Source organism: Argopecten irradians, unplaced genomic scaffold (assembly GCF_041381155.1).
Source record: "Argopecten irradians isolate NY unplaced genomic scaffold, Ai_NY scaffold_0615, whole genome shotgun sequence".
NCBI lineage: Eukaryota > Metazoa > Mollusca > Bivalvia > Pectinida > Pectinidae > Argopecten > Argopecten irradians.
In genome coordinates, this window is record NW_027188082.1 from 2,443 (window position 1) to 25,025 (window position 22,583).

Below are 22,583 nucleotides of genomic sequence, written 5' to 3' on the forward strand. Positions count from 1 at the left end.
AACTATGTAATAATAAATTGACTTAAAGTGAACATATGGAAGTAAAAATATAAAAAATTTACAAAGAAAAGTTACTGACTCTAACATAAAGAACAGAAATAATGTTGTTTCTTCTATACCCACTAGCAAGTTCAATGTTACAATGTTTTTATACATATCTAAACTAGATTTTATTTGAATATAAAGTTGTTTTTTTTAGAAAAGCAAGACAAAATTTACATTTAATACAATAATTAAATGATTATGAATATGTGTGTTGAATTTATACCATTAATAGGACTATAAAGTTTTTTGTTATTTGAATTCAGATTTTTTACGGAGGGGAAAAAGTCACGGACCATGCAGGACTGGGTTGATAAGGATTGATATATATAAACCAAGGCAAAACACAGAATATATTTTCACATCGCGGACCATTGTATTTATTTCACACAGGGACCAAGATATATGTGGAATAATTTTGAAGCATCCCAATTACAATTACCAATTCCGCTTTAAATTTAGAGCATCTAGAAATAGTCTCCAGAAATATGTATGCCTTGAATATAGGATCATTCTACAAAAGACCAACCTTTAATTTTTCCAAAGACAGAGTGCATGCTGCTCTAGTTTCTAATCGTTTATTCATTGAAAGGTCACTCCTGATATTGTCATGTTCAAGGTGTAGCGTTACTGACCATCTGAAAACACCAACCAGGTAAAGGGAGATAAAGTAAATACAAGGCCATACCCTCAAAGTCTGCCTTCAGCCCACAATGTATCATGGGGAGTTATCTCCCTTTGTAAATCTAAACTAAGTCTATGTAGTATTCATGATGAGTTACCTCCCTTTGACTTATCTCGGCATTGCACTACGTGTATAGGGGAGGGAAATCTTGGTGATAATAGTTTTGTTTCTATAAAATAGCAAACCACTGAATAGTAGCTATACCTAAAATATTTTTCTTGACTGTGCAATTCTAGTTCCAGTGAAAAATTTAAAATTTGCAATATCTTCTATTTAAAAAAAAATTTACTTTTGATAGGAAGGTTCATTATGAAAAATAATATCCATGGACTAAAATGAAAATATCAAATAAAGCTTCTGTGCTTATGGAAATTCTATATCAAATTTGAATTTGTGGAAAAAAGGCTGAAAAAGACTTTTGAGCTAATGATATGGCGAGTTCAATAGTGATGAGGTTGATTCATGGCGTTAGAAATTCAATTGGGTCTTGTGGAATGTAATCAATTTTATCATGCATGATTTGATTTCCATGCCACGTTTATTTATACATAGACAATGGTTTTGATATAATTTTGCATATTTATTCCTCCCACCCTCCTCCTTCTATCCATTTTAGTTGAAAGATTTTTACCTACTGTGGTTATATCTGGATGTTTTTTTCCCCCCGTATAATTATTACAATTTGAATGAACAATTTTCTGTAACCATAATGTTAAAGTATATTGATGGAGAGCTACATAGATAACAGAAATCTATTATCTAAATACTGCATTAAAGAGAATGTTTACTGATAAGAAGTTGAGTTTTTGAAGCGAAATTATCCTTAAAGGAAATTTGCAGGTTTTAGAGTTTTTAGAATATCATTAGAAAATTGTTGAAAAAAATGAGTTTCATGTATCTCAAAAATTAAACAGTGAATAACTTAAGTACAGTAATCAGGGGAGGGAAAGGAAAAAAAACTTTTACATCTTAATTATCCTAAGAACGTTTTTTTGAAAAATCCAGTTTTTAAAAGAATTATGAATGCAAATGAATTATTACTTGAATTTGAACATAGCTTTGAGAAGAAATTTACAATTCATTTGTGGATACTCTAATAAAATCGACGAAAACACAATAAAGGAACTGACACTCAGTGAAACACAACACAATTGAATATACAAGTGTTGTAGGGAAGATATAAATAAACTGTCCAGTGATATTAAATATAAGTATTGTGCGATCAAAGTTTTAACGTTACTTTTTTGGTTTAATTAGAGAAGCATGCAGTGTGTATTAGTATTAACTGACCTTGTTGAGTTTGCTCTACTTCTCTCTCTACTTCCTTTTCTCAACTTTACTGAGAGCCTGAAACGAAAGAAAATTAAATAAAATCCTTCAATATTACAGATAACAGTTTATCTTATGTTTTCAAATAGCCTATTGGTGCATATCAGCTAGAGTTTTTTCAAGAGATGGGAGGTGAAGCAAAGTCCAAAGTAGGTAGACAAAAACTATTTTTGTATTAACTTTGAATTTTTATAATTATGATTCTATTCCATCGATCTGTAGCCAAATGGAAACAATATTTTTGGTCCTACTACTATTTACCATGCGGGCCTCCTGGTATTCCAAACTCTTTTTCTCCGCCACGGACTTGAGAAGTTACCTGAAGCTCCTCATGTTTCTGTTTCTCCTGACGTATATAATCCTCATATGAATGTCGACTCGTGCGGATCGCTTCGTTCATGCGTTCCATCTCTAACTTAGACTCATCTCTTTGATGAGGTAACTTCACGGAGTTCCTGTTCAACACCATTTATTAAAGATAATCTTAAACTTCACATATTCAACATGATCTATCAAGCATAATCATTAATGTCGAAGATGAATTGGGGTACATTTTCAGTATTGTCTGGTGGCTTGTCCATATTTAAGGTATACAACGTTTTCTTCACAAAGATGACATGGGTTTTAACAAGCTAGCTAAAGATGTGTCCTGAAGTCCTTTAGAAGTGATACTTTACCAGCTCTAAATGCCTAGATTGGTCGTCTGCTTCTCTCACATGTTCTTTCAGGGCCTTCAATTCTGATTTGGTCTCTGCAGATACAAAATAGAAAGTTGTAACTCATATGTACATCTTCATATATAATATACATAACACAAAGTAGTCACATAATTGAGTTATCTCTTCTTAATTCCGTTTTTCGAATCTATCACATTACAGGATTTGAAATTTTGAATATTTTAAGTTAATTACCTTTGGCAGTTTGTTTGAGGGAAATGTATTTCCTTCTGAAGAGCTGTTCTTTGATGATTTGCTTCATCCATTTCTTTCTCTCGCTGACGTAACTCTATTTTTCTAAAGATTCTAGGCGTTTGGCAGAGGGTATCTGTTTTTTTCTTCTATAATATTATGTGTTCCTGTGAGTAAAAATCAATTAAAAACATTTACTTCAATTATGCAGGAATAACATCTTAGCAAAAGTATTGTTTTCATTTGAAGGTTACACCTCTCAAATTATATAGAAATCATCACAATTACTCCAATACTTAATTTTGGAGATTTCAGTCTCATAGTGGATTTATTGCATTAAACATTGCATTATTTAAGTATTGAACATCTTTTAGATGGCATCCATAGCCAATATGAATGCCAACTGCACAGAGGCAATTTCAATATGAAGCATTTGCACTGGCACGAAAATAGTGACGTCACAATAATGATAGCAATCATAATAAGCAGATGGCAGTTCATAGACTGATAAATGCCAACTTCATTTGGTAAGTTTTACATAGTGGGACTGCAGTGAAAATGTAAATATATGATTACGATGTCAGAAGAAGTATTGAATAAACATTGAAACGGCATGACTCTCCGACAAGCACTATATAATGGCCTCCTATTCAAACATAGCAAACACTTTGAACACAACTGATCTTACCTCTTTCATTTTGATTAATTTTGTTGTCTAAAGATTTACAATTATCATCGAGCATTTCCTTTTCTCGAGTCATGGCCGATATACGGTCCTCTAAAGAACGCTTGTCTAGATTGAGACGTTCAGTGTCCTGTCTGTCACGGTCGAGTGCCTGGCGGAACCGTTCCAGTTCAGAGGCTTTACGGTTGATTTCTGTTGTGAGCTGTTCTAATTCTGCCTTTTCCTACAAAAGACATGAATATTTCATCAATCGATGATGGCCAGTCACAGAAGAGACAGATACATGACAATGTGCTTGAAGTAAACGTACCTGCTTTCATACTATGGTTTGGTCAGAGGTCAAAAGGAGGGAAGACCTTTTCTTCCAATATCAAATGGATACAACCTTTGCCATAGAAGTTAGTGAAAGAAAAACCATTTCCTTAAATATGGATATTAATGGGATTTTTTTTTTTTTTGCAAAATTTGAATTCGCAGATTATTGTAATAATTCCTGATCCTTAGTTCACTGTAGAAATAAATCAGACAGATAATTCTTATTTGTGTAGATTTTGTTCTCTTTCAGAAACACAATGCCAGCTAGCTTTAGAAATTTAAAACGTTTCAAGGTTTTTGCCAGACATTGTTCAATAAAGTTACATCCTATAAACTTGAAGGTAATGAGCTTTATTATCAAGGCTTATTGAAACGATAAAATACTGTCAAGCTCTTGGTTTACACTTACAGCTAGGAGTTCTCTTTGCGTTTTCTCCAGTTCTGCCACTTTCTGTGCATGAGTACTTTTAACACTGTTGAGGTTAGTTTGTTCCAATTTCTGCATCTCGTATGCGTGTTTGAGTTCAGATTTGTGTTTATTCACAGAACCAATAAGTTTTTGTAACACTTCATCTTCTGTTTCCACTTCTTCTTTCACTTTGGAGAGTTCTCCTCTCTTGCTTTTGATTGCGGTCACCAGATCACTTTTGGTAATTTCTAGATCCCTCAATTGTTCTCTACATTCCTGTAATACAAAAGGGAATACAAATTCATTAACATCCATACCATATATATATATATATAAACAACCCTACATACTGCAGACCTAAACATTCTTTCTTTTTCTAAGAATTGTATTAAGTAGCACTGACTCCAATCATTCTTATTCAATTCAAACTCATTGTGCAGGACAATACTTTCTTCTTAATAATACATATCAATTGATGTAAGATCTGGTTCTTATTTAGCACAACTTTACTGATAAACTTGTCATAACCCCATTAAATTACATTTCCTATTTCAAATTAGCCTGGTGGTTATACTTTATACTGGTGGTATAATAGATTAAACATCTATTACGGATATGGCGATCCACTTTTGATGGTAATTCTATCTAGATAATACGGTAATAATTGGATTATGCAGAATTTATCTAATGTAACTTTTAATATCATGTGATTTTACCCGATTTCTTAGGATACATATAGATAACTAATTCCAAAGCTACTATCAGTTTTTTTGTTTTGTTGGTATCTTTCTTTCATTAATGGCTTTTCAAGTTCAAATATATTGGCTTAAAATTTGGTCTGGTAACAATTTGTTCAGTCTGGTGAACTGTCTTTGATTACCAGACCAATTGTCCAGTAAAAAAATATCAACTTCGCCACCACTGGATTTCCTGCATACCCTACCTTTAGTTCTAGTAATAACAGACTTCCTGTACACCCTACCTTTAGTTCTAGTAATAACAGACTTCCTGTATACCCTACCTTTAGTTCTAGTAATAACAGACTTCCTGTATACCCTACCTTTAGTTCTAGTAATAACAGACTTCCTGTACACCCTACCTTTAGTTCTAGTAATAACAGACTTCCTGTATACCCTACCTTTAGTTCTAGTAATAACAGACTTCCTGTTACCCTTCCTGTAACAGACCCTGTATACCTACCTTTAGTTCAAGTAATAACATAATTCCTGTACACCCTACCTTTAGTTCTAGAAAAAAAATACTACCTGTATACCCTACCTTTATTTCTAGTAACTAGAACACTGACACATCAGAAAGGGCCCTGCTATGTGTCTGACGTGCTTTAAGTGGAAAAGTAGTATTTTGACAACGAATTCTTCCGTGTTAGCTATATGTTGCTAATAAATAATTAATGTCAACATTAATTGGGAAACCGATGATGGTACATTATTATAATTCTTTGGAAAAAGTCTTCCAAGTATTTAACTTGAATCCTGATTCCAAGCTAACATTACATTAAGAGCATACAATTAACTCAAATAAATTTGACCTTGACCTTTGACTTAGTAACCTTGGCCCATGACCTTACCTTTGGACAGTCAACTCCTTGTTTAATTCTGAACAACTTTGCATCATAATGTTATAACAAAATGTTTATCAGTTAAGAGCAACAACATTGTGATTTTTTTAAATGTTAAAATCCAAGATGGCCGATTTTTTTAATTTAATTTCAGCCTGAAAAATTACCAAGCAGATCTAGGATGGATGGGGAATCATCATGTAAAATATGGGGAAAATACTCCACTCCCTTCCATCATTAATGTGCAAAAGAAAAAAAACGGACAGACGGACGGACGGACAGACAGACGGACGGACGGACAGACAGACGGACAACCTGATTACTATAGGGCACCCGCATCTCGATGGGGGCCCTAATAACACAGACTTCCTTTGTTAGTAATAACAGACTTCCTGTATACCCTACCTTTAGTTCTAGTAATAACAGACTTCCTGTATACCCTACCTTTAGTTCAAGTAATAACAGACTTCCTGTATACCCTACCTTTAGTTCTAGAAAAAAATACTACCTGTATACCCTACCTTTATTTCTAGTAATAACAGACTTCCTGTACACCACCTTTAGTTCTATTAATACCAGACTTCCTGTATCCTATCTTTAGTTCAAGTAATAACAGACTTCCTGTATACCCTACCTTTATTTCTAGAAAAAAATACTACCTGTAATACCTGTATACCCTACCTTTATTTCTAGTAATAACAGACTTCCTGTATACCCTACCTTTAGTTCTAGTAATAACAAACTTCCTGTATACCCTACCCAGACTTCCTGTTACCCTATCTTTTGTTTAGTAATAACAGACTTCCTGTATACCCTATCTTTAGTTCTAGTAATAACAGACTTCCTGTATACCCTACCTTTAGTTCTAGTAAAAAACAGACTTCCTGTAAAACCCTACCTTTAGTTCTAGTAATAACAGACTTCCTGTATAACCCTACCTTTAGTTCAAGTAATAACAGACCTTCCTGTACACACTACCTTTAGTTTTAGTAATAACAGACTTCCTGTATACCCTACCTTTAGTTCTAGTAATAACAGACTTCCTGTATACCCTACCTTTAGTTCTAGTAATAACAGACTTCCTGTAAAACCCTACCTTTAGTTCAAGTAATAACAGACTTCCTGTTATACTACACTACCTTTAGTAATAGTAATAACAGACTTCCCTGTACACACTACCTTTAGTTCTAGTAATAACAGACTTCCTGTACACACTACCTTTAGTTCTAGTAATAACAGACTTCCTGTACACACTACCTTTAGTTCTAGTAATAACAGACTTCCTGTACACACTACCTTTAGTTCTAGTAATAACAGACTTCCTGTACACACTACCTTTAGTTCTAGTAATACCAGACTTCCTGTACACACTACCTTTTGTTCTAGTAATAACAGACTTCCTGTACACTACCCTACCTTTAGTTCTAGTAATAACAGAATTCCTGTATACCCTACCTTTAGTTCTAGTAATAACAGACTTCCTGTATACCCTACCTTTAGTTCTAGTAATACAAGACTGTTCCTGTACAGCAAAGCTACCTTTATTCTAAGAAGAAGTTGTACTCCCTTCTTCAAGTTTTTACTAATAAAACATGGAAATATTTTGTTCTAATTAACAGACTCAAAAAACCCTACTAAGGTTATTGTAATAACAGACCTTACCTGTGTTCACATCCTTACCCATTAGGAATACCAAATCACTGTAAACATTTATGTTTAGTTATGCTTAAACAATTCTGTGATAAAATAGAAACTTGCTACCGAAAAAGTTAACATAGAAATATGTACAAATTCTACAGACTCCACAACCCTACCTAAAGTTCCCCAAATTGGTTGTATTATCACGTTCCTGTACATCCCTACCCTTGGAGTTCTATAAAATAATAAAACACTTATGTATGACTATTTAAGCTTTAACAATTGACGAAACAGAAACTTGCTCAAAAACTTTAACGTGAAATGGGACGCCAACGCTGACGCCGACGCCGGGGTGACAACATTAGCTCCCCCTATTCTTCGAATAGGCGAGCTAAAAAATACCTCCTGTATACCCTACCTTTAGTTCAAGTAATAACAGACTTCCTGTATACCCTACCTTTAGTTCAAGTAATAACAGACTTCCTGTACACACTACCTTTAGTAATAACAGACTTCCTGTATACCCTACCTTTAGTTCAAGTAATAACAGACTTCCTGTATACCCTACCTTTAGTAATAACAGACTTCCTGTACACACTACCTTTAGTTCTAGTAATAACAGACTTCCTGTACACACTACCTTTAGTAGTAATAACAGACTTCCTGTACTACTACCAGTAATAAAACTTCCTGTATACCCTACCTTTAGTTCTAGTAATAACAGACTTCCTGTACACACTACCTTTAGTAATAACAGACTTCCTGTACACACTACCTTTAGTAATAACAGACTTCCTGTACACACTACCTTTTAGTAATAACAGACTTCCTGTACACACTACCTTTAGTAATAACAGACTTCCTGTACACACTACCTTTAGTAATAACAGACTTCCTGTATACCCTACCTTTAGTAATAACAGACTTCCTGTACACACTACCTTTAGTAATAACAGACTTCATGTACACACTACCTTTAGTAATAACAGACTTCCTGTACACACTACCTTTAGTAAAACAGACCTACCTTTAGTTAGTAATAACAGACTTCCTGTACACACTACCTTTAGTAATAACAGACTTCCTGTACACACTACCTTTAGTTCAAGTAAAAACAGACTTCCTGTATACCCTACCTTTAGTTCTAGTAATAACAGACTTCCTGTATACCCTACCTTTAGTAATAACAGACTTCCTGTACACCCTAACTAGTTACAGACTTCCTGTATACCCTACCTTTAGTTCTAGTAATAACAGACTTCCTGTACACCCTACCTTTAGTTCTAGTAATAACAGACTTCCTGTACACCCTACCTTTAGTTCTAGTAATAACAGACTTCCTGTATACCCTACCTTTAGTTCTAGTAATAACAGACTTCCTGTATACCCTACCTTTAGTTCTAGTAATAACAGACTTCCTGTATACCCTACCTTTAGTTCTAGTAATAACAGACTTCCTGTATACCCTACCTTTAGTTCTAGTAATAACAGACTTCCTGTATACCCTACCTTTAGTTCTAGTAATAACAGACTTCCTGTATACCCTACCTTTAGTTCTAGTAATAACAGACTTCCTGTACACCCTACCTTTAGTTCTAGTAATAACAGACTTCCTGTATACCCTACCTTTAGTTCTAGTAATAACAGACTTCCTGTACACCCTACCTTTAGTTCTAGTAATAACAGACTTCCTGTACACCCTACCTTTAGTTCTAGTAATAACAGACTTCCTGTATACCCTACCTTTAGTTCTCGTTGTTTAAGGCTGATTTCCCCCTCGGCATCTCGTAAGACCTGGTTGAGTTCGTTTCCTTTGCGTTCAGCCGTGTCCTGGAGAAGCTGTAACTCTGTTCGTTTTTTACCCATCAGCTGATCGACCTTCTCAAGGTCACGTCTCTGTACCTCAATCTAAATAGCCAATCAAAGGACACAGCTTGTTAACACTTGTAAATCAAGACAACATTTTCAAATGAGTGTCATTTTAAAATGTTCATAATTTTTGGTACCTAGGTCAATAATTCCTTTTCAAAATACCAGGTTTTTCTATTACCTACAAGTCTACATCATCGATTTCTCTCTAATCTTTCTACAGAGAGGATTTGTTTTTGTTGATCACATCAAAGTTGTGATCAATATTAAAAGATACATCCTCACTGCATGAAGATGGAATTCTTTGGATGAATTATGTCCTTTTATCCTCAATATTTGAGATCCAACAGAACTTGGATGGTACACTCAGTCGAATTTCTGGTTTTTCAAAATGCTTCATTCTTATTAGAGTAAGAAACCATTGTTAATGTCTTCAATTTATAAACAAACAAAAGTTTTGAAATATTTGCTGTTTTATTGTCATATCTCTCACCGACAAATAATGTCACACATATAACTTATCAAATCTATATCATACATGCATTATTGATTGACGTGACTTAATGTTTCGGTTATAACCAAGGCTAAAACGATTGTTCATACACAAAATGCTGTATTATATTACTTGTACAGTCACACAACTTTCCTCAAAATATAAACAATACATTTTTCTTAGCAATCACACCAGATATATCATAGGCATATATCACAATCAGGTTAAATATAAAACCATTACTGCCATATCACAGATATACTATATAACAACCCAAAGTTAAACTTCTCTATACACCAACTAAGGTCACACATACTCAATCTTCACACATGTTTACACATATAAAGACAAACAAATGAACTCGGAGTCTATATCAGCTGTTGTCATGGAGACTGTTGTCATGGAGACTATCTAAAATTCAGAGTTATCTGCTCCTATGTAGAATACATGTACTAGTTAATATATATATCATCCAATTACAATAGTTGTTTTCTCATGATTAGATAATACTGAATTGTATAATTCACTATCACAAACACATGTATCAATGATGGACCTTTGTTGAGGTTCATATAGTGTTATATCAAAAGTAGAATCAATAATGACAGAGGGTGTACCTCATGGTCGTTATTTAAAATTCTACAAGGGTGATATAACACCATATAGATGGAAACAAAGGTCTTTAATTTTTGTATTAGATATTGTCGTTTCTTTAAGAAATGTCAAAAACAATCTCTAATGTGCATATTAATTACAAGAAAAACATTGGTCAAAGAACTCCACCCTGAAGAATGCAGCGTTTGGGTAATAAAGTTCACAGAGGAATATTGACTCTAAAAATTTCTAAAAATTGACTCTGTGTTTCTAAAAATTCAAGAGCAGATAACCCTATGTAAATAAAGACAAAATACCAATCAGGTACCACATAGTTTCATTTTCTAAATGAAAGTAAATACTTAAGGGAAGCACTTAAGATACATTTGACACATATATGGTTGAAGTTTGAAAATTAAATCAACATGGTGTTTGAATATGAAATGGGCATATGAATGAAGAGCTAGTTTTCAGTAATATAGCATTTAGATGAGGCGTTAATTATCATCTTAAAAAAATTATTCAAGATTTCAAGAGGGTTAAACTATGATTTTCACAGTTACAAAAAACAATATTACATTATTTGGTATTCAGTAAGCTAAAATCAAAACAATATCACAATCCATAAATAATATACCATTAACGTCAATTTCAAAAATTATAAGTTGTATTATTGTATCTTGTCATCATTAAAAAATGAATGCTATGCATAAATAAATTCCCTATCTGTCCAATATAGACATGATATATCTAAAGATAAATAAATAAGAAAGTGAAGACATGCTGTGTCTATAATAACTACATATACATAGAATGTGAGTGCAAGTATATCTGCCTATAAAGATATGTACAAGAGTCTGAATCCAAAGTACCTTCCACTAACTTGTACATTCCGGATACATTTAGAGATAATGAAGATCGTGATACAGAAACAGGTCTAACTATTTAAGAGAAGAGAGATATCCTTTTTAGAAACGGTGAGAGGAAAGATCATTCGACCCCCCCTCCTTCTCATGATACAGACATATACTGATTTATATTATATTTTTCTTACAAAAAACTTCTATTAGCCATTACCCAATTAATATTCCTGCTAATTAAATCCCTAATCAGGAAAGAATTTGATAGTGGTTAATACTTTTCATTTATCTTCATAAAAATAAATAACTATTGAATTGGTTTCTTGAAAAGGAAGGTCATTGATTTATTCTAATGCCTGCAGCTCAATTATGATTTATCCTGCAAATGTCACCCTTATTTCTTTCTTGAAAGAAAAAAAAATCTTTGTAAAAGTCCCAATACATATGTAATGGACTTTCAATGATAGTTTTCTCTAAAACTAAAGCCGTAATTGATCCCACAAAAGATCCAGATTTTTTCCTTAAAATTGACATGGATATTGTACACATATTCTAAGAACCCCCACCCACTGAGATCTATATACATAGTGATCTCTACATGTTAGTAGTAATATACAGTAGGGTTATATGCATCTTTCTTGTTTATTGGTAAAGTATAATGATATTGTGTCTATTATCCCAATCTTGTATCAAGTTCAAACATCATTATTATTTCAAAGAAAAATTACACATTTCTTTTCCACCTTTACATTGTTAACAATACCTCAATTTTCTTGGAAGATATATCATTATTAGATATTAGGCATGTTTATAATGCAGCTCTTTTGTTTAGACAGTTAAAAGCATTAATACACGTAAAATATCACACTTGACACATACTTTTTTTCATACAAAATTAGGAATTTAATCATAATCACTGACATGCAGTCATTTAAGTTATTACTATAGAAGGAAACTTTGCACAGGGTTTCTTTTTCTTATCAAAATTTTGAAAATTGCGCCTCCTCTTTTTCCCCTCAAGTCAATTTAATTTTTTAAATTTCAGTATCATCAAAATACCCTTCAATATATATGATAATGAATTTTCACCCTTCGGAGTTTCATCCAAAAATGCACCTTTTGCATGATTCTATTTCCTCTTAAGTAACCCATATGTCACAAAGGTTCCCTTTGCAGTACCCCATATGTCACAAAGGTTCACTTTGCAGTATCCCGTATGTCACAAAGTTTCCCCTTGCAGTACCCCTGACATTGATACAGGACACACTGACATGCGTTTTAGGAGCACATGCTATTACCTTTTCTTTATGCTTCAAAAGGACAAAATCAGAAAAGACACTTTTTGTTATTATTGTTATCCAACAAAACATCATCAAATAAAAGCTCATGCTTTAAAATTTATATAAAGTTATGTTTAAAATCTCTCTTTTGACACTCATTTTTAATATTTAAATACACACAATTTTTTTTTTCGATTTATCATAAAACTGTTCACTTAAAGATGAGGATTCTTTACCCATTTTTGTTTATCTGTTTAATATTTTTTCTATGGTATCTCAAATAATCTGATTTTTACATAAACTCATAAACTATTATCTTTTCATGGTGGTGTGTGATTATTTCAAGAATAAATTAATTGTGCTAATCATTTTTATTTTAAATATTTTTGGTAAAAATTAGCAACTTCAGAATTTAAGATATCATGATTCTATAAGGAATTAATTATGATGTCTACAAAAAATTTGATTCAATAAAAGATGTGCTTGAATTTTTGTTTTTAATTAAGTTGTGAAATATTGTTAATAAGTGAAACATGTTGAACAATGTTGAAATGAATTCAAATGAAAAAATTGCTGCATGGGACTTCAAATCCACCGATGAAAAAAAAAATCATGAAATAATCTACATTCCATCAATTTACTGCTGAAGATTTGAAAAAATAAATAAATAAATAAACAACCCATTTATTAAAACAAAAATTGTTCATTCTTAGAAAGCCTTTTAAGAATAAAATATAATAAAAATAGTAATTATTCTAGATACAAAAAATTCTAGACACAATCAATACAAATGTTGGCACAAAAATCAAGTAATTTTTCATAAAATATTTTGACTACAAAAAATTGAAGGACAAAATGTCAATATTTTTAAATGACATTGATATCAGCTCTTTGACCACCGTTACTACTTTATTATCATAAAGATGTAACTAAAAAATGAGAGTGAGAAAAACAAATGAAGCTAATTATATTAGAGCGTGAATTATGTAAATAAATGAAATAGGTAGGAAGTACATCTACTAATGAAAAAAAGGACTTTGTGTGAAATGTATGTGTAAACATTTCAAAACTTTAGGATTTCACAGTCAGGTTTTTTTTAAAAATAAACTTGTTAGAAGTTGATGTTGTAGATGAAAAATATTTTTTTTAGTTAGAAACATGCAGAAACTCAAAGGGATGGGAGAAGTGTAGGGAAAAGTGTGAAAACAGCAAGGTAGATACATGTGTGCTCAAACTCTACTCTATATCTCAAATGGTGAACACGCAACTAATGAAAGATCTTTTAAACAAACGACTATGGTTTTATAATTGATATTCAGTGGTGAATCATAAAATATTTCAAACAAACAAAACATTTTTTTTATAAAAAAAAAGAAGGGAAAACAATTGAATGATATTTACACTTTAAATAAATTTAATCCATTTGACCACTTCCTCTGTACATTAAAACATATTTGCGATAAAAACTGTTGTGAGAAATAGAACCAATAGAATAAACTGTCATAAACTTATGGCACTAGAAAGGCACCTAGAGGGTTTTTTGACAAAATTGTAAAAAGATTTCTTAAGTATGTCACTTGTTAGTGAATATCATTTGATTTTTTTTCCGAAATTTGACATATTATTAAACATAAATATCATTAAGCAGAACATTAGAACCAGGCCCCTAGAGGTACGGACATGTAAAGGATACATCAGAAGGTAGATATATATATATATATAATTACAGGGGGTTACAACAGGATAAGTCTATAAAGCCAAACTAAGCATGTGGTCAAAGAGCTGAGACCAAAGGTCAATCTTTCTGTATATAACACTCCAACACACAAACACACAGTCACACTGTATATTTGTCTCTTTGGTAGAGTTTATATATAGAGCAGTCCAACGTTAGCCAAAAATTTGACTGCTTGCCGAAAAAAAATCTCCAGTTTATCACGTTTTTCCTTCTTTAGATTTTTGTCGTCTTGATTTTTGTGCCTTGGAAAATAATAACTGAAAAATAGAAATGGGAAAATGATCATGATTGTTCATATCAATTTATTTTTCAATTAACTTCTTTTCTGAAGTCAAGTATCTATTCATTAAATTCTTCATTTCTTTAATTTTTAAGCAACGAATCTGAGAAAAATTCTAAAAAATAAATGTTTTGCGGATTTGAGAAAAGATTTTACTCAAGATTATACCATCTAAGACTAAGTTTAGTGAAAATTTAAACTTAGGAATTGTAAAATGGAATGTTAATTAATGAACCTACATTATCATTATTATCTAAGTGTTTAATTTCTGAACAATTCAAGTGATGATCTTGTGTGTAAATATAATTGTAGTGTCAAGAAAATCTACTTCTATCCTCTTTAAACAAAACACATAATATAGGTAGAATTTGATTACATTATCACTTTTCTTCAAACTTTATCAAAACAAAATTTTTAACTTGTGATTTTCAGCTATAACTACAAACATTAACACACAAAACTATTCAGAAAGTTATTTTAAAAGTAAAAAATAAATTGCACTAAATGCTATAAATAAAAACTTACCTGATCGCGCATCCGAGCAATTTCTGAACGTCGTTTATTTAATATGTCTTCTGCATCACGAAGTGACGAGAGCGTTTGCTTTTCCTGTTGCTCCGTTGATAAAAGTTCTGACTGTAGCCGAGAAAGACTGGAGAAAAAAATAAATATCTTTTAAAAAGTTCTTCTTAATTTCTTATGTAATATATATTTACTTGGCATAATTCAAAGTTAGGGTAATTAAAGTCAAGGCAAAACATGTGTAACAACAAACCAACAAAATTTCATCATTGAAAATGAAATTACCACTAAAATACATACAAATACAGTATCCTATCAAGATATCTAAATAGTATGCAAAATTGAATGTATTTTAAAAAGCTTTTAAAAATATGATTGATCGAGTGTTTTATACAATATCACCTTATTGTATTTTTATTAACCTTTGGATTGCTTGGCCAAAGTTTCAGTTAGAACCTGAAGACTCAACAGAATGAGCATCTGCTGTGCAGGGAAAAAGTGAGACACACAAGTGTGCAAATCAATTATGATATTGACAATGAACATCTGTAAGCATTACTTACTTCTGAGCGGCGACTTTGGAACGAGAGTCGAGGTCTTTAAACTCCATATCTCTCTTAGACAGCACCTGTTAAAATCGAACATACGTTTTTCATGAATCGTGTATTTCATGACAATTGATATTTGATTAAAAAAAAATACTGTTCTAAAGAATTGACAAAACTTTTTATTGATGTAAAACCTAAACACATTCAAATTATTTAATTTGATGACTTTTTTGAAATCTATCTATAAATAGAGTTAATAAATGGCACACCTTGTATGCAGAATAGCTATTGCTTTACACGTACATAAAAACTCCTAAGAATAACAGAACACCATACCTGATTGACGTCTTTAAGTAGACGCTCCTGTTTGCATCGTTTCCTTTCCATGTCCTTGACCTCTGACCTCAGAGAACTGAGCTGTTCGGCTGCCTTTATTAGCTCCACTCCCGCCTGATTGGCTCGTCGCTCTAACTCGGACGTCTCCTTCATCGTACTCTTCAGTTGATGGTTAGCATTATCGTACTGGTCAATAGTTTCTCTCGCCTGAAATAATAATTATCATCAAATTAAATACAGACAAGTTTATGTTGTACTTTGAAATCTGAATTTGTCTTGATAAAGCCTGAATCTTAACCTCTTGATAAACAATAACTGTATCATTGAATCTGCTGGGTTACCTCAGAAAACTAGTAATAACCCTATTAAAGTAGGCCAAGGAGCCAATGACATAACCTTGGCATTCACCTCAGACTTCTGACCTTGGAAAAAACCAAATAAAAACCACCTAGATATTGCACTTTACATTGTTTATGGGAGATACGGTTTTATAACCTAAACTTTTCACATTTTAGATTTTTTGTAAATCATTACAAAAAGGCAACAAAATTAACATGAAAGAGCATAAATTTAATACAAAAACATTAATATATTTTTTGTGTGTAATACTCTAGGAATGAGTAAGACTTTGAGTCCAGGAAACTAACCTGATCCCTCGCTCCCTTCAGGTCACTGTTACACTGCCGAAGGAGAGCATCAGCATCACGTAGCTGACTGCGTCGTTTTGACAGAGTTTTCTCTATTCCTTCCACTTCATTTCTCACAAAGCGCTGACGACTTTTGACCATGTATTCCTCCAGAGAGTCGTCCGAACTATCTAGGTCATCCATGGCATTCTTCCACATTTTCCTACGGAGGAATTTTTTTCAAATTTTAGAAAAAGTAAAACTAATGAGCCAACACAGAAATGTGGTAACTATATGAAATTATGTTAACAGGGATCATGGAAGGTGATTGGTTCAGCTGTCGAACATTCTCTACCAATCCTTTTAATTTCTAGGTTAAGAATCTGAGGAAGCCATGGAACATTTACAATGTACTCTGGCCATAGACAAAATTATTTTTTTCTCTAGGAACTTTTTTTTTTTTCATCCACCTCTGAAATCTGTTTCCTCCTAATATGAGCTATGGAAATTCAATGGAACCTGATAACACGAACAAACAATGGCATGTTTATACAAAGTTACCTAGATTGGCAATCATTGCCCGAACTGGTATCATGCAATTCTCAAAGATTTTTTTCTTAAACCATCAGATATTTTATAAAGAAAATTGGCTTAGGACCTGACTTGAATAGGATGACTGTAAAGTTTAATAAGGTCTTGACTTGAATACCGGTAAGATGACTGAAAAATTAATAAGGTTTAATTTTGACTGTAAAGTAAATAAATTTACTTTTTCCTGTTAGACTTTAGTCTGTATGCCTTGAGGAATTCCAGCTCATCTTTAGCCTCTACTTTGCCCTGTTCTAGTTGTCTCTCTTCCTTGCGCAGGTTTTTTAGTGATTTCTTCTGTTTGTCAATAGCTAGGTCAAGTCCCTCAAGTTCATCTCGACGATCTTCTAGCTCGTTCTGGAGACGCTTTATCAATCGGTGATCTTCATTGGCTTTTGACTCCTCCTGTAATGACCATTGACATATTTCTGAGATAGTTCATATTACTTATAGAAATTAACAAACATTTCCAATACATCAAAAGGTTTCAAAATGGCTAAAAGCCTGTACTGATATATAATGGCCTAGCATGATCAACCTCAAAAGTCCTCTCCCACTAATATAAGTAACAGGTTTGAAAACTAGTACCTGGTATTTATATCTGTAAAATTCCTTCTTCTTCCTCTTGGTTGACTTTACATACTTAACCTAAAAATATAGCCCCTCCCACATCACCTTATGTGGTCAAAATCCCTCTTTCATAAGCCAGTATATAATCATATTATCTACAGCCGGAAATTTCTGCAAGAATTATATTTTCATGACTTTGCGAGACATTTCCGTTTTCATGCTGCAAAATTCTATTTGTTAATGCTGTCATGCTATTTGGAGACTTTTCCATGATACCCTCACCTGTTCTCTCAGTATCCGGTGCTTCAGACGCTTTAACTTGTCCTGGAGCTCCGCAATGTAGTCCTCCTGAAGTAAAATTCAAAACCAGGAGTTAAACACCAATCCTTAAAACCAAAAACATTTCTCTGGCATTCATAACAAGTCTAAATAAGGTACAGCAGTCAAATCTAACTGCAAGAGCATCCCAGTTCAAATTTTATAACTAGCATCCCAGTTCAAATTTTATCAAATTTTATAACTAGGTAAGATTTTTTTTTTTTTTTTTTACAAATATGTTCTATAGCTTGAGGTTTGACATCAACATTGGTCCTATAAAGCAAAGATTATGAAAATAGTGATTGTTGAATGAAATGTGTATTTTTTATTGAAGGAATTTTTTTAAATTTGATGTAGGCAATTGCTTAATTATTAGCATAAGCAGATAGAATCAGGGCTATTCTTAATACAGCTGGTAACTATACCTCATATCGATTTCAAACACACAAAGCCTTAAAGGCTATATGTTACATTTAAGTGCTATATAATAATATTGACTTTGTCACATTTACATCATGAACTTGTAATATCATTATAACATTACACCTCCTTGTTAAAAGATAAAGTTTACTTTTCACCACTATACCCTAGGTTCTTATACATACACCCTGTCTATTCAACTGTTCTCCAGTGAGGCAGAAAAATATGTATAACCTTCAATATAGCTATCTGGCTGATGTGTTTATTGAAAGATAACATTTAAATTTCTTTTTATGTAACAGTAAACAATTTTACGCCCCATGAACTGCCGGGACCACAACCAATAGCGACTACCCGGCCGTATTAGTTGGGTAACGTTGATCTATAAGACCTATCTATAGTAGGTATATATGTACTGTAATAACGGTACTAGTCCAGATTTAAATGGAAATCATTATCAGGTAATGATTTGACACCCGTTGCGGGAAATTTAATGCCGTATGTAAAGACCCAAAAATCTCTATGACTTATATAGACCTTTAACGAGTTTGGACAGGTAAAATTAGCACAGGTATATTGATTAACCAGGTACAGGTTTTTCAGCAATTAACAAAATTCAGGTTGGTACTTTTCAAAGCACTTTTCCAGCACTTTTTTTTTCAATATTCAAGGTACATTTTTGTAGATATTTTAACATGATTCGCGCAATATTTTGATATTAAAGGTCTAATTTTGTAATGAACCATAAGTTTTCCTGGTTCAGTGAGTGATTATTGACAGAATTATTACATACCAAAAAGGTATACAATGTGCAAGCAAAGACTCTTCAAAATACTTGAGGTATTCATTTCATTTTGTTTATACTGTCTTCAATCCATACTACAGAAATTCAATTAAGTGACAATGCTTCATATTTACTACTACAAATAAAATAAAATAACAAAACAATTTAGAATTGCTTTGTAATTATCAAGCAACTTTTCAGTTTAATTTTCATAGGATTATACATACAAAGAACTATCCAAGGAAGGATTCAACAGTCCTTTAAATTTTTAATTTTGGCTGCAAGTTCCTTATCAAGAGACTTTTCTGTTTCTGCATTTTCTTTCGCCTTTTCCCTCAAGCTGTTTGAATGCGATATAAGCGATAGGTTTCCTTCTTTCTCTGCTCTAAGGGCATATGTATCAGCTGAGTTAATTAAAGTTTCATGGTCCTTTTTATTTTGTTTGATTTTTTTCCTCAAATTCTCCACTTCTTCCTCTAGACATTTCCTTTTCCTCTTCTGTTCCTCTGTGCTTTTCCTTTCCTTCTCTTCGTCAAGGTACTGTTTATATCTGTGTCGTGCATTTCTAGCACTTGCAAGTAGCTCCTTGGTGATTGGAACTTTCAAGACTCCACCAAAATTGTTAACAAAGTCACAGATAAGTCTCTGTGCCACCAGAGTATGCTCCTTCATATTTTCAACCTCAAGTTTTTTGTTAATTGAGAAACCACGTTCCACTGTAGCCTGGCCATGTGAAAGAATGAGGAGAAGTTTTACAACTTCAAATAGTTCCTTGTACTGTTGCTTGTCTAAGTGGACAGAAAGGAATTCATCTAATCTTGACGAGTATGGATCAAAGTTTTCGAACACCTCCTTTCCTATCACAGGAATTTCACAAAGAAACACTTTGAACTGACTCAGACAAGCATCACATTCCCTATCACTGATGCGGTTTTTGTTATGCAATGACATGATCAACTTCCGCATATTTTCTGTGCATCCATGAGGATCGCTGGCCATCTGAAGTGGGCTTAAACATGAGAGTTGCCTTGTTGCACTGTAGTAAAGTGGACTTTTTTCCAAGAGTTTCTCAATTAAAGAGCACAAACACTTACGGCACTGAATACGATACTCTAAAACTTGTCGATCATTGATTTTGTCATTCCCCCTTTTAGCATCATGTAATGCTTTCTCAGCTGCAAAGCCAATCTCTACTTTGTTATGCGGGAGCAAGTTCTTGTCATTTGTGAGGTCCATACTTGAGTACTTTGTGTCAATAACCTCAGGCTTCACTGCTTTCATAAGTAGTGTCTTCACCATGTTGCTCAGGTCAGGGTACAGAAATGGTACCATGGGCCTATCTGTTTGGTAGTTTCCCAGGAAAGGTTGTACTTCCAATGCCACATGCTTGAATAATTCAAGTTTAGCAATGATCAATCTGTCTTTAGAAGCTGCAGCAATTATTTCAAAGGATTTGTTTTTCGGTTTGGCAACTTCTTTACCAACTTCTGCTTTCTTTATGTAGAGTTTAACATTGTCCCACACTTTAAGAGCCCTCTCGCATCCTGGGACATTTTCCATCCATCTGTGTGTTACAAATTTCATTGGCATGAGGGATGAGCTTGTTACTTTGATGAAGTCTTCCCTACGTGCGGGAGAATCCTGCAAAAATAAATTCAAATCATAACTAAAAAATAATAATAGCACATGTATTGCAGGGTTTGAACTGGTAGATTAATAAATTCACATGCAGCAACAGCGACAGTGGAAATTAAAATAAGAATGTAACATGAAGATAAAAAGATGTACACATAGATGAATAAACTAAAAACAATGATTTAACTGCACAGGCTCAGTCTATGATAATTTCTTAATTGTACCTTAAACAAATAGTAGAGTGATGAAAGCAGGGATGAAATATCCCAGGAGGTAGCAAGGATTCCAGTTTTGAAAGCATTGTGGAGAACATGTAGACCGCATGATCCGATATTCACTAAACCAACGTCATGGTCATTTTGAAGTTTCTGCCTTAACTCTTCGTAAAACTTCCAATTGACTGCTGGACCATCCATAGATACCTGAAATATATAATAAAAACACCTGGTTGTAATATGCATCATGGCATTGTACATGTGCAATTAAATATATTTATGTACATGTACATCCAAGATTTATTAGAACATGCACAGTATATAAATACTTATGCACAGAACATCATATTTTATTACAATACATCAAATGAAAACATAATTATTATATGCATATCTATGAAATTGAATAATATATGGCTTGTTTAAAAAAAATGTTCACAACACTCACCTGAACCATATTCTTTAGGTTGAGCTTAGATGTCTCCTGTAGCATATGCTTTAACATGTCATTAGCTGTCCCATGCCCCAAAAACTGGGAGCCGTAGTAAACTGTTTTCACTTGAGTGGTGTCCCAAAATCGGATATGAAAATCCATTTGTTTCAACTGAAGTTTGTGGTTGAGGCTTTCATCAAACAAAATCACAAAACTCTTGGGCGATATATCTTTGGCATACACTTCTCTGATATACTGTGCAATTCCAAACACACACATATAAGCAGTCTTTTTTTGTCCGCATGAGAAATTTTTAACGATATTGCTATCTGGGAACATGCTTTGAAAAACCTCACCAACATGTTCATTTGATCTATACCAGGAATGGTTAACGACAGTTTGTAATGTCCAAATAATTTCAGCTTGTAACGAGTCGTGATTAAAGAAAATTTGTGTTGATTGCAAAGGGACACATGATTCCGATGGGTTTGTTTGTGATGGCGGCGGAGGTGGCACCGGCACGGTTAACATTTCCTCTGAGTCAGATTCTTTTACTTGTTCCTTCTTTATACCAACAAATTCAAATTTAGCATTCTGATCTGAAACTCTCTGTAACCTTAAATGTTTCTCCGACTGTCGGTGTGATTTTAACGCACTTTCGCCCATAGATCATATTTCAATATCCTTTTTACATACCGAACACCATGCCTTGTGTTTATTTGACGGTCTCTCCCTCACCCATGCGTACTTCCGTTGCCATGACCTATTATAAACACATTTGTGGGTCGAGGCCATGACTCATCCCGCCGCAGAGATCCCCACTTCATAACATGTGCTAGGTACGTCACGCAGGATATATTGAAAATTAAAAAAATATAATACCG

At 33.2% G+C, this 22,583-nt stretch overlaps 2 protein-coding genes and 1 long non-coding RNA gene across 4 annotated transcripts; all 3 read right to left on the reverse strand.

Moving 5' to 3' along the window:
- Window positions 1–2,356: 2,356 nt before the first annotated feature.
- On the reverse strand, window positions 2,357–3,087 carry LOC138313243 (uncharacterized). The gene is made up of 3 exons (XR_011207146.1): window positions 2,968–3,087; window positions 2,734–2,807; window positions 2,357–2,511 (listed from the first exon to the last, which is right to left on the reverse strand). It is a non-coding gene; the product is annotated as an uncharacterized lncRNA (long non-coding RNA).
- A 247-nt stretch (window positions 3,088–3,334) lies between these two features.
- LOC138313242 (centriolin-like) lies at window positions 3,335–18,311 on the reverse strand. Its single transcript, XM_069253772.1, has 10 exons — window positions 18,177–18,311; window positions 17,506–17,729; window positions 16,758–16,959; window positions 16,111–16,317; window positions 15,790–15,854; window positions 15,230–15,356; window positions 9,334–9,498; window positions 4,374–4,649; window positions 3,653–3,872; window positions 3,335–3,402 (listed from the first exon to the last, which is right to left on the reverse strand). Exons 3-10 carry the CDS (start codon window positions 16,953–16,955, stop codon window positions 3,335–3,337), a joined length of 1,326 nt encoding a protein of 441 aa, XP_069109873.1. The 5' UTR covers window positions 16,956–16,959; window positions 17,506–17,729; window positions 18,177–18,311.
- A 1,230-nt stretch (window positions 18,312–19,541) lies between these two features.
- Window positions 19,542–22,545, reverse strand: LOC138313241 (uncharacterized). 2 transcript variants are annotated; one of them, XM_069253770.1, is made up of 3 exons: window positions 21,715–22,545; window positions 21,276–21,473; window positions 19,542–21,057 (listed from the first exon to the last, which is right to left on the reverse strand). In XM_069253770.1, the coding sequence occupies exons 1-3, from the start codon at window positions 22,363–22,365 to the stop codon at window positions 19,666–19,668; spliced, it is 2,241 nt and encodes a 746-aa protein (XP_069109871.1). In that variant the 5' UTR covers window positions 22,366–22,545; the 3' UTR covers window positions 19,542–19,665. The 2 variants fall into 2 exon arrangements, with proteins under 2 accessions (XP_069109871.1, XP_069109872.1); XM_069253771.1 differs by lacking the exon at window positions 21,276–21,473.
- Between the last annotated feature and the right edge of the window lie 38 nt (window positions 22,546–22,583).